Source organism: Thermobia domestica, chromosome 15 (assembly GCF_964235325.1).
Source record: "Thermobia domestica chromosome 15, izTheDome1.hap1.1, whole genome shotgun sequence".
Taxonomy (NCBI): Eukaryota; Metazoa; Arthropoda; class Insecta; order Zygentoma; family Lepismatidae; genus Thermobia; species Thermobia domestica.
In genome coordinates this window covers 4,799,229-4,812,699 of record NC_137468.1, presented here as the reverse complement: position 1 = coordinate 4,812,699, position 13,471 = coordinate 4,799,229, and the positions used below count along the sequence as shown (strand labels likewise).

Sequence of the window (13,471 nt, the reverse complement as noted above, 5' to 3'; positions counted from 1 at the left end):
ATGAACTGGAAACATTTTTTGTTAGTAAACCACCATAGTTTTCAGTTAATGGTTGGAACACAAGTAGATTTTCAGTTTGTAGGTTATCATTTTTTCTTTTCATGTAAATTTATCTCTGTGATACCTGACATTCCCTACCCAACCTTTTAAACAAGTACTGTGAGAATGGTAGCAAATTTAATAAAGTCATCGATATTATTGGCGACGAAATATTGATAGGACACAAATGGTGAGTCCTTTTTGTTTTAAATGTATGTTTTTGTTGTGTACGATAACCTATTATTTGAAAGCAATACTACAATAATCCATGGTAACACAAACAGTAGGCCTAACTAACAATGGGAAGTGGTAGGGTAACCAACTACTTATATTGCCATTGGTTGCTTTGCTGTGCATTTGCTACCATAGCTTCCCTACGACAAAAGTAAAATTGCAATTCGGAGGTCGAAACTGTTGGAATAGCCAATTACCTTTATTACCTCAACTTACGCGTCATGTGGTTCGGATCCCACGTTATATTGTCAGTCCACATCTCATATAGCCTTGCTGTTGAAGGAGACCCTAAACTTAAATAAAATAAATAATAATAAAAATAATTTACGCCTTTTGGCCAAATCTGTTTTTGTGTTGAGATCAAGGATTCTCATTGGCTCAATATTTTAGGAGTGAAGCTTATTTCGGCTCTGATTCCTATAGCAACCGGTAAATCTCGTAAAATCACAGAAGGTACCGGTGTTGACCAGTTTGAGATACGTTGATCCGTGCAACGTGGGTTCCTGTCACCACAATGCGTCCTCAGGTTGCAGATCGAGGAGAAGGCCTCTAGATATAGAGGTTAGCTGCGAATATACTGAATAAGCAGTCGCTGACAGACGACTAGGAGTGGTCCTCCAGCTTGGGGGTTTGGGTATGGCTAACAACCTCATCCTGTAAAAAAAAAAAAAAAAAGGCACTTGTTCAGAAACATTCACAAAAGCCTCGGACAAGGACTGATAACTTGGCACGACCTCAGCAAAAGAAAATGAACATGAGATTTGGAACATGGAATATTAGAAGTCTTTATAGCGCAGGCGCGTTAAAATCCGTAACGAGTGAGTTAGAGAAATACAGGATGGACGTAGTAGGAGTTCAGGAAGTTAGGTGGGAAGGAAATGGATCTGTGAATTCCGGAAATTTTACGTTCTTTTACGGGGAAGCAAATAAAAATCACCAGTTAGGAACAGGGTTTTTCGTTCACAAACGAATATTACCAGCAATTAAACGGGTTGAATTTGTTACTGACAGACTTTCTTTTATTACTCTTAAGGGACGGTGGTGTAATGTTATTGTTTTAAATGTACATGCCCCAACTGAAGATAAGGATGGCGATATAAAAGACAGTTTTTACGAATAAGTGGAACGGATATTTGACTAACTCCCGCGATACCATATGAAAATTCTATTAGGGGATTTCAATGCGAAGGTAGGACGAGAGGATATTTTCAGACCGATTATAGGGAACGAAAGTCTGCATAAGGAAAGTAATGACAACGGTGTTAGACTCGTGAACTTTGCAACATCCAAAGACCTAATCGTGAAGAGTACAAAATTCCCACATCGCGACGTTCATAAATACACTTGGACATCACCAGACGGAAAAACACATAATCAAATTGATCACTTTTTAGTAGATAGAAGAAGGCAATCTAGCATAATTGACGTCCGGTCGTTTAGAGGGGCTGATTGTGTCACTGATCACTACCTGGTAGCAGCGATAATACGAGAGAGATTATCGTTAAATAAAAGTAATATTCAATGTCCGAAAACGAAGAGATTTAATTTAAAGAAATTAGAAGAGAGCCAGGTAAGAGAGGAATACCAGATTGAAGTTTCGAATAGATTATCGGTTTTAGAAGATTCGGAGTGCACTACTGTTCAGAATACTTGGATTGAAATTAAAGATGGCATTAAAATTTCAGCAAAAGAAAAATTGGGACACGCGGAAATACGTAGGAACAAACCATGGTTCGACCAGGAATGCATTAAACTAGCAGAGAAGAGAAAACAGGCAAAACTACGCTGGCTACAAAATCCGAATGACATAACTACACAAAATTTCGCAGGTATCAGGCGGGAAACTTCCAAAACTTTTAGAACAAAGAAACGCGATTTTTTGAAAGCTAAAATTAAGGAACTTGAAGATAATAGTAAAAATAAAAACATCTGGAACATGTATAAGGGGATCAGCGAATTTAAGAAAGGCTATCAACCTCGTGCTTATATATTAAAGAAAACTGACGGTACAGTTTTCACTGATACGAATAGCATCTTAAATAGATGGAAAGATTTCTTTGACGATTTACTGAACACGCAGCCAAAAACTAATGTGCGGGGAGAAAAGGAGATACACACCGCAGAACCGTATATTCCAGAACCAACCAAATAGAAGTAGAAACCGCTATAGAGAAATTAAAGAAACACAAATCTCCGGGTGTAGAAGAAATTCCGGCTGAGTTAATTTTAGCTTGTGGCAAAAAATTATGGAACAAGATAGACAAACTCATTCTCCTTATCTGGAACAAGAAAAAATTACCACAAGAGTGGAAAGAATCAATCATTGTTCCAATTCATAAGAAGGGCGACAAAATTGACTGTAATAATTATCGAGGCATTTCTCTTCTGTCAACATGCTATAAAATCCTTTCAAATATTCTATTAGCAAGACTGACTCCTTACGCAGATGAAATTATTGGAGATTATCAGTGCAGATTAAGACTAAATCGATCAACTATCGACCAAATATTTACCATTCGCCAAATACTCGAAAAAAGTGGGAATACAACACCCCGGTACATCAAATATTTATTGATTTTAGAAAGGCGTACGATTGGTTAGTAGAGAAACATTATACATCGTTCTTATAGAACTTGGAATAGCGAGAAAGCTAATTAGATTAATTAAGATATGTTTAAATGAATCCCAAAGTAAAGTCCGGGTAGGAAAATTTTTGTCCACGAGATTTCACGTGGAAAATGGCCTGAAACAAGGAGCTGCGTTGTCGCCATTATTATTTAACTTCGTTCTGGAATACGCTATAAGGAAAATCAAAGATAGCAACCAGGGACTAGAGTTGAACGGTATTCAACAGGTTATGGCATATGCTGATGATGTACATTTAATAGGTGATGATAGGAGAACAATAGAAAGAAATGCAGAGATCTTATTAAACGCTTGCAGGGACATGAGTTTAGAAGTAAATGCAGAGAAAACTAAATACATGGAAGTGCGTCGGGACCGGAATACAACGAATTGTGGAAGCGTTAAAATATTAAATAATACTTTTCATAAAGTAAATAGTTTCAAATATATAGGATCAATATTAACAGACGAAAATCATATTCACGAAGAAATTAAATGTCGACTAAAAGCAGGGAATTCGTGTTACTATTCGGTTCAAAATCTCTTGTCGTCGCGAATTCTGTCGAGAAATTTGAATCTTAAAATATACAAAACGATAATCATGCCTGTTGTTCTGTATGGTTGCGAAACATGGTCGCTTACTCTGAGGGAAGAACATAGACTGAAAGTATTTTAGAACAAGATCCTTAAACGAATATTCGGACCCAAGAGGAACGGGAATGTGGAATGGCGGAAACTTCATAACGAGGAATTACATAATTTATACGGTTTACTAAACATTGTTAGGGTCATCAAGTCTAGGAGGCTCAGGTGGGCAGGTCATGTAGCCAGGATGGAAGAAAGTAGCAACGCTTTCAAAGTCTTATCTGGAAATCCAACCAGAAAACGACCACTGGGAAGACTTAGGCGCAGATGGGAGGACAATATTAAGATGGATCTCGCAAAAATATCAATAGAAAGTAGAAACTGGACCCACTGGCTAAGGATAGAAGTCAGTGGAGAGCTTTTGTGAACGCGGCATTGAACATCCGGGTCCATAGGCCATAGAGTTAGTTAGTTAGAGATACGTTGATTATTATATCAACTAAATGACTGCAAATAGTTGGCTGACCAACAAACATTTTAAACTATATTATGTGAACGTTTTCCAACTTTGTTATCGAAATTTCCAATTCCCAACGATGACGACCATTAGTCTACTTAGGGCTACAGATGTAGTTGGACCTCATTCTATAGCGGTTTGCGTTAACTCAACACAAAATTTACGTTTTAGTTTGCGATAGTCAGCATAACAGTAAATAATTATACTAACTAATTGGAGGTCGAAAGTCTCTTCAGTTGTTCTTTCTTGCACAGGAATCATTCTGAACAGATTCAGTAAAGCATATATTTAGCACGTAGACGACAGGAAATGTTTCACTATTCTCTCGATATTGAAACAAATATAGTTTGTTATTTTTCACGTTAAAATTGTTCAAAGAAATGGCTCATCCAAAGTACAAGGAATTCAAGTCCAAAGTTGTGAGGAAATTAGACATAAAGTTTGTGCACTCCGTTTAAATATATGGATAATTTAACACTATTTTTAACATTATAAGAGTTATTGACAATATACAGTAGAGTACCGATTATCCGAGGTTTCGTGTTATCCGAGCTTAATGCAAACAAACAAACAAAAATTTAACAACTAATCCGGTTACTATTCAGGCAGTTTGCAGGCATTTATTTCAGAAAAAAAAGCAAAATTAAAGCTGTCGTAAAGATAACGACTCCGCCGGACGTTGTCACACTTAAGCGAAAAGCTTTATTTGTTGCACGTTTTGAGTTGCAGTTTGATGGCACGGCTCTACATCGAACAGCGAAAACGACTTGCACCAGCTGACATTATGATGTTGCGACGTCTGCGCAATATAGAGGCCAAAAACGAGCCATCTTAACGTAGGAAAAGACTATGAAATTATTTTCTTTTTCCAAAATTATCCACGTATCCATCTGTGTTAACCGAGTTTTAGATCCAGTCCACATTAGCTCGGATAATCGGGACTCAACTGTGTGAGCATCTATATTTTAGACAGTGAAAAGAGCTCTAGAGAAATCTTAAATATGTAATATGTTCGAAATGATCAAAATTGGACATCCTAAATGTCCCTGTGAGGGTTGCCAACTGAGCGGTATTCTTTAAAGTTTCAAGGTCTAAACTGCAATTATTCTTCATCTGTTTTCAGGATTATAAACGAGTGCCGAATATTTTATTTCCAGAGTTGGCAATCCTAGTCCCTATTTTGAGAAATAAATTAAAAATTAATCTTGATATTTTGAGATGAAATTATGAATGTTGTGTCAGTTTTGTTTCCTCATTAAATATTTTGTTTCTTCTTACAAAACAAAAATAAAAGTGTAGTTGTAGCAGAATCAAGAACTTTTGAAATTATTTATCTGTATTAAATAAAAGATACCTATTTTAACAAGTTTATTCATGCTTTTTTAAAAGATGTTATTCCGTTTACCATTAATTGTGTCATGTTGAATATTATTATTATTAATAATAATATAGTTCAACACACAATTTTTCCTTTTCATTTTTTTCTTGTTGTAGCTGCGAAGTCAAGAGAGCAGAACAGTTCACAAGCACGCAAATATATGAGGAAATCTGATCATTTTGATGTTCCTGTAAGCTGGTTTTGTTTCCTTGCTGTATCAATATGTTTTTTCGTATTTCATTTTCCAATACGAGGTGCTACTCAAAATATCCGAGAATGTCATTGTAAAAATCAGAAAACTATACTTACGTCCTAATCTCCTCCGACACCTTCACAGTAGACCCCTCCGGGATGTATGCAAGGATCTCAGCGTTGTTCTCGCTTTTGGAATCATTCCTAAAAGTCCACAGGGTGAGGGGTGTTCAGGACTCGTTGCGATTCCACTTAGATGTCTTCAATTGAGTCCAAATGTCGCCCTTCCATTTCAAAGCGAGTTTCAACTTCGGGAACAGGCAGAAGTCGTGCGGGTATAGGTCAGGGGAGTAGGGCTGCCGTGTCGTGACAAAACGCTGTAACTTTGGCGGAGAAGTTTTGCGAAAATGAGCCGTAAAGTTTTCATCAGAAAATGTGATCTGTATCGTGTAGAACCAGTGTATCTTGACTTTGGAAACACGTGGTTACATGTAATGTTACGTAAATGCATGTTGTGTGATTAAATTTGGTGAAAATTGATTGGTTGACCATTATTGCCTAGTTACACTGGTTCTACACGATACCGATCACATTTTCGGATGAAAACTTTACGGCTCATTTTCGCAAAACTTCTCCGCCAAAGTTACAGCGTTTTGTCACGACACGGCAGAGGGAAGGTGAGGGACGGTTACCATATTGTTTTTGGTCAGGAATCCTCTCACAACGAGTGAGGTGTGCGCGGGCGCATTGTCATGGTGCAGCAACCAGTCTTTCGTTTGCCACAGCTATGGCCGTTTGCGACGAACATCTTCTTTGTCTCTTCAAAACCTCGCAGTAAATCTTCCCGTTGACATTTTGACCAGGTGAAACAAACTCCTAATGTTGAACAAATTCCTCGAATGTTGAAAAACATGATCAGCATCGACTTCATGTTACTGCGAACTTATCGAGCTTTTTAAAGCATTGGAATGGGTGCGACTTCCATTGTGATGATTGCTGCTTCTTCGTTTCCGGGTCATAACCATAAACTCAAGATTCATCACTTGTAATGATTCTGGATAAGAAGTCTGGACACTCTCGAACTGTTTATTACAGCTCAGTGCATGTATGAATTTGAGGTTTTTTGATTCATTCTGAGAAGGAGAGTGACAAACTTCGCTGCAATTCGTCTCATGTTCAGTTCATTGGATATATTTCGTTGACATGTACCGTAATCGAAATCTGTTACAAACATCGTGAACAGTCTGCCTTCTGTCTTCGCGAATGACATCACACACTTTCATGATCATTTCCGGTGTTGTGCATGTTGACGGTCAGCCAGAATGTTTGTCATCTTCCACAGATTCGCGGCCTTCTTTGAAACGCTTGAAGCACTCAAATCAGGGGCGGATCCATGACCGACTTCTGGGGGGGACGGTGGATTGTCATAATGCTACTTTTAAGGGCTCCAAACTCTGGGATGGATTTTATTTATATATATAAAACAATAAAGTTTCCTCTTCTGGGGGGGGGCGATTGCCCCGATCGCTCCCCTGGATCCACCCTGACTCAAATGTTATTGCTTGACTCAGTGCACTCTCATGAAATGCCTCTTTCAGCATGTGAGGGGTTTCGGCTGCAGATTTTCTTCAACTTGACACAGAACTTGATGCAAATTCGTTGCTTCTGAACGTCAGCCATTTGACAAATCGCAGAAGCACTGAAACACGTTCTGACACGCACAACCACAACTCACAACTGAATGTGACAGAGAGGACGCAACTTACTGGTGCAGTGGCTAATACCTCGAGACATCTAGCGGCGGAATGTCGTACTGCTATTGGTTCGCCCCGTAAAAAAAAAGAAAAAAAACGGATATTTTGGGTAGCACCTCGGTATGCATCAATCTTTAATAATAATAGTAATAATAATAATAATAATAATAATAATAATAATAATAATAATAATAATAATAATAATAATGTAATGTGTATGTCTGTTCATCATTAGCTTTCCACATAGAAAGAAGTGAACTTGAACCGCCAGATTTATGCACGGATATGTGTTCATTTGATCAAATCGCCTACGAAGCCCTTTTCTCGAATTTCGGCGTGGGAGGGAAATTATGGGAGGTCAAAATGTATGCATAAAGAGAGATGATAAATACATGGGCCGCCAGATATTAATATCAAATTCTTAGTTTTCGGGGTCAATGAAATGAATAGTAACAATCCCGTTGCTGTTCAAGTCCAACTGTAGCCCCCATCGTCAGGGGGCAGTAGGAGGCGTGAAAAATAACATGTCCAAAATGACCGATATTAATGTCAAATTCAAAGTTTTATCGGTCACTGACATGGATTCTACTCATTTCTTTACCATCAGATATGATATATTGATATGATACCTTGACCTCTCCGTGCGAAGTACGAGTTTTCGATTAACATGAGAAGGGATTTTCAATGTATTGCTCCAAGATCTACTAAAATCAGTCTTTATTGAAACATATGGACGAATACATTAGTTTCTTCTTATGAATAGGGCATGAACACTATACTAGAGGTGTACATTGTCCCACCTTAAATCTTGAAAATCCAATCTGAAAACGACCATTAGGAAGACCGAGACGCAGGTGGGAGGACAATATTAAGATGGATCTCTCAGAAATAGGAATACAAAGTAGAAACTGGATCCAGCTGGCTGACAGGAGTCAATGGAGAGCTTTTGTGAACGCGGCATTGAACCGCCGGACACCATAGGCCATAGATTTATTTATACACATAGTTTCAAAGCTAGAATCCTTTTTCTGTGTTTGCACAGTTTTTGTTTTGTTTAATGTATTTAGAATAGTTTTTCAGCCACATTTTATGTAGTTGAATTTACCTTTAACGAATCTGTTTTGTAACTCAGATAAGAAGCTGTGTACATTTTACGAGTAACATATTCAAATACTTCATAAATGTCTATTATTTTACATTTGAGTGTAAAAGCCACACCTCTAATTTTGACACTATCTTTGTGAAAGTTGCAGCTCATACACGCGAGAATACGATATCTAATGTTATACTTACTGTTTAGTTTAGTCCTGAAGAGAAATTTATATTTTGTGTATTGATTGTAATAAAGTTTTCGTATTTGTTTGTGTGAAGGTAGAAAGCCATAAGAAGGTCAGATTCTCTTCGGTCAATAATTTTAATCTCAGGGAAATGGAAGACGTGGATGTTAACATTAGAAGGTTGAAAGCAAGGTGAGTCGAGATGTCACACAGTGTTTTATGTTCATTTTATATTTAAATTCGAAAAAAAATATGATTATTATATTTCAGTTTAAGATACTATTGGATTTTACATCTTCTACCTGTTGTTATAGCCAGTGCTGCTTCGCTAGAACGGTTGTTAAAATATTTCGAGTTCGCACAAGTACCACGCTGAAGTGGCAGTTATATTTGTATTTTAACCATGTAGTGGTATAGAAGTTTCAGCGCTTAAGTACCAATACGTTGTTCCCAAAATTGAGAGTAGATGATTAAAAGGGGACAGTGAAGGATTTGTATGGTGGGTTAATGGCGGCACTGGCGGTTACGAAACGGCCATGCTGCGCTTTAATGGTGGCACTAACGGTTCAGAGAAGGAGAAGGTCATCAATGCTGGATCTTCCAGGTACATTTTAGGTGACATATCGATGTTCGAAGGTGGTGGGTGAAAAAGCAAAAGAACTTCTCGGTTACCTTTATACATACACCTATCCATCCTATAGACATGAGTAAAGTTTTACAGACCTTAAATTTTGCAGTTTTTATTATAATTCTTTGCTCCTTTTACTAACAACTTCGCAACTAATCAATAATTATAACAACACTGTAAGAATGCTGCAAATGATTCTATGCGGACAGAAAGATGCAAATAGAGCGACTCCATACAGAGTAAGACCTCGGGCGATAAATTAGTAACAGTACGATAACACCGAACGTAATTAGCTAAGAGAAACACGTTGTTTCCCGCCGTAGTGAGTTATCAAACAACAAAGAAAGAAAAGAAGAAAAAAAAAGTGAAGCAAAATTACTTGATTACCTATCGTACACTGCGTAAGATCTTGTATTATTTAAACTTCCGTAGTTTCTATTCGAATCTTCGACAAGTGAATTTTATGGGTAGGGCTACTATATCTTAAGTTTGAAATGATAATATAATGCCATTGAATTATTACGCCTTTTTAGTTGTGTCACTCAACGCGAGCAACTGCGGCTACAGTTGCTGCCGACAATAGGCCTACTTCAAGTTCATCTCATATCTACTTCGGCTGTTGGCCAAAGAAGAGGATTACTGTGTCCACCGCAATTGATCCACATAACATATAAAAAAATGGTCCGCTATGAATTGATGTCCAAATCTGAGCACATCTACGTTAGTTAAATGTTATATGAGGAGCTGCAACGCAAAAAGCGCTAAGTCTCTCTCTCTCTCTCTCTCTCTCTCTCTCTCTCTCTATATATATATATATATATATATATATATATATATATATATATATATAAAATCAGGAGAGCAGAAAAACTAATAGCTCCGAAACTATCACGGATTCAAGTAAACTGTTAATTTTATATGTTAATTAAAGTACTACAAGTTGAGATGGCATGATTACAAAAATCAGCTTTTCAGTAATAGCCGAGTTATTGTTAGAAACATTTTGGACAAAGTGCATTTTGGATTCGAACACACCGAAAATGATGTATCTGAGACTCCCATAAATGAAATACAAAAGTACATTTTGAGCATATTTTATTTACAATGGTACACACAACAGTGTATGACGCATGTAGAAGTATAATTCTTTCTCTCTCTCTCTCTCTCTCTCTGTATGAATATTAAATGGTTACACGCCATAAAACGAACACATACTACCAATTGAAAACAATGAACTTTTGCTATAAAATACACATACGCATTAATATGCTCTGCAGTAATATGCTCTCAATTTCTTGTTGTGTTTCATACGATATCCATTTCCTCTTCCAAGCAGTCGCATTCGGACACACTTTCGTGTTCAGTACAACGTCCAGAGTGTGCATCCATTGCGCTAATATAGAACTGAAGCAGAGATTCACGTCTTCAATGATCTCCGAATCGTTTTCTCAGGAGATTTGCAACGTCGGCTTCCTTGCATCGGTGACTCGACCTTCCAGGGGTAGTTCTGGGGCATCTGGTACGCTGGCAACCTTCATCTCTCGTTTCAGTGGTTACATATACTGTTTAGAAGGGTCGTCAAAATAGTAAGTTGATTCCATTTTGAAAACAACATCGGAACGTCCTTGGTGCAAAGCTTTCTTCAGTAACACACGTTTCATATCACTCATACCTGTAATTTTTGTAAAGAATTCCCTAACGCTTTTATATCCTTCAAATGCGTCCACGCCTAGAACATTCAGAGTCCCAATTTCGCGGTACATTGCACTGTAAATATCAAGGTTAAAATTTCGGAGTGTTTTCGAACAGGCTTTTCTAATACTCCAAACAATCGGTTGGCAATAATATTCTTGAGAAAAGAAGATCTTCACAGCAATCACATGATTAAGGTATGGACAACATGTGTGTTTTTATTTTGACCACCACATCCGTCGAAAAAAAAAAAATCGAATGGGCTTTGTAGAAGCGTCAAATTATCACCATACAAGCGCCAAATGATACCAGCAACGTTCCTAACCACAGTAGACTCGTTCATACTAATAACACGCGAAACAACTTGTGAGATCATGTGACTACACTTTCCTGCATTGTCAATAGCGCGTTCTGTTCCGGACAACACGGTGGACATAGCGCTTTCTGCATCAAATGCTGTATTTCAGGGTCGTTTTACGCAGTGACGTAGTGACCTTTGAACTGAATGGGTAGCACAGATCACTTCAGCGCTGGCGATTTATAGAAAATCCGCAACAAAAAGCACATCATCCGCGGACGGACTTAGCGTTTCTTGCTTTGGAGCTCCTCATATTCAACACAAAGGCTTTTGCTAAGGGGAATATATACCACTTATTAGTGATATTTCTGGCACAGGAAAATAGATGTTACTTTCAATATTCTAAACTTAAATACCTTTCAATAAAATGTTCTATTTTAATGTACTTGGAAGCCTCCCCTACCATGACTTTTCAAGCAACAAACGTTTTCTAAGCACAGGGAAATCGCCGGCTAGATTTCTTTTGGAGACCTCCATGTCATATGAATTGAATGATTACTAGCCATGTAACTAAGAAAGTAGGAGCGATTTTGCCATGTAGGTGTTTCAAGGACATCCATGACACTCCCTCCTTTGGGTGATGCTTCTCGGAAAACATACAGTATAGGCAGATTATTTTCGGAAAAGCTATGTATGACTTCTGGCGCGAAGCTAGTCGGCGAGTTAGATCATGGGAGGGGAAATTCTGTCACGTGATGAATTGCGCACAGTAAAAGCGCTGTGATCAGTATATGTGAGCTGTTAGTCACTTGTTTTCGCGCTGTTCTAGAAACGTCATGCTGTGCGACTCGATTCGGAGGTGCACGTACGAATGCTCACAGCTGTTCCGAAAATAATGTAGCTATAGTATATAAGTATTCAATCTTGTATATCTTCTGTGGAGCACATGTATATTATGAAATGTAATCACTCAATGAGAAACTTGTGTAAATGTCATTTTCTTCTAGTCTGAGAGATAATCCTGAGGATTATTTTTTGGAACCATATTCACTTGGTGTTGTGGGCGGTGGGAGCAATGACGTTTTTAAATCGACTGCTTCTTTAGGGGCAATTAGCAAACTATTCTGCGGTGAGGAAAGAGTGATGAATCAGAGCAAACAAGCACCAGAGATTACAATAGACGTCAAGTAAGTAGTGCTCAATTGTCATTAAAGTTACAATATCCCTATGCAATATTGTTCCGTTACTTTAAAAGAGGATGATTTTTTTTACTACATATGAATAAAATGAGTGAAGGATATTATTTATTTATGTTGTTTATATTATCATTTGAACCAGTGTGGTAATTGAAGCACTTTGAGGTGGGAGGGGGGAGTTAGTGTGTGCCTAAAATATGCTTGTACTAAGAAAATACTCTTGCAGCAGAGGCGTATACTGGCTTGATGACTTGGATTATCACTAACCTTTGTAACACTTGTGCATTATTATTATTATTATTATTATTATTATTATTATTATTATTATTATTATTATTATTATTATTATTATAGTTTAGTTTCCACGTTATTATACGACATTCAAAATAAAAAAAATACACCATCCTTTTATCGAGTAGATAAATATTTTCTCTTCACTAACAAGACTTGTATTACCTTATTAGTATTACGGAGAAACGATCGTACATTTACACGTTTTCTTTGTTGCATGAAGTGTCGTTATATTTCTCATTGGATAGATGATAACTTACTCACCAGAGTAAATGGAAGCTGCCCGAGTAATAATGAACGCTGAAATAGGAGATTAGCAAAGAAGGAGCCTCAGTCTGTAAGAGCTTCGCAAACTGTTGTAAAACACATTTTCTTTGCGCTATCGCAAACAGCTATGGAACGAGGCTAGGGATGCGCACGAGACGAGTCGAGACAAGATTTTCCTGACAAAATTCGAGTCGAGACACGGCTCTTTGAATAGAAAAATATACATTTCTCGAGTCGAGACTACTTTTACAGCACATTTTCGAGACGAGACAGCTACAAATCTTGTGTCGTGTGCATCCCTACGAGGCTCATAATAAACCGTAAGACCCCGCGGTGTGGGGGACCCAGACCCTAAGGGGCCCAAGGGATTTTAAAGGTTCCCCTGCACCTTGCCTGTAAATACTAATTTTTAAAACACTTGAAAAAGAATGATATTTTCAGAATAGTTTAATTAGAAATCCTAAAAAAGATTTTATTGCGTATTTGCTGAAGCAAGAG

At 37.6% G+C, this 13,471-nt stretch overlaps 1 protein-coding gene across 1 annotated transcript in view; it reads left to right on the top strand.

Annotated features, from left to right (window-relative positions):
• The window catches only part of LOC145672005 (phospholipid-transporting ATPase ABCA1-like), a 378,961-nt gene that overhangs the window by 52,106 nt on the left and 313,384 nt on the right, over positions 1 to 13,471 (top strand). Inside the window, exons 5-7 of the mRNA XM_081741187.1 lie at positions 5,495 to 5,568; positions 8,696 to 8,793; positions 12,227 to 12,406. Of these exons, the coding sequence (XP_081597313.1) occupies positions 5,495 to 5,568; positions 8,696 to 8,793; positions 12,227 to 12,406 (352 nt within the window). The remainder of the gene's footprint in view (positions 1 to 5,494; positions 5,569 to 8,695; positions 8,794 to 12,226; positions 12,407 to 13,471) is intronic.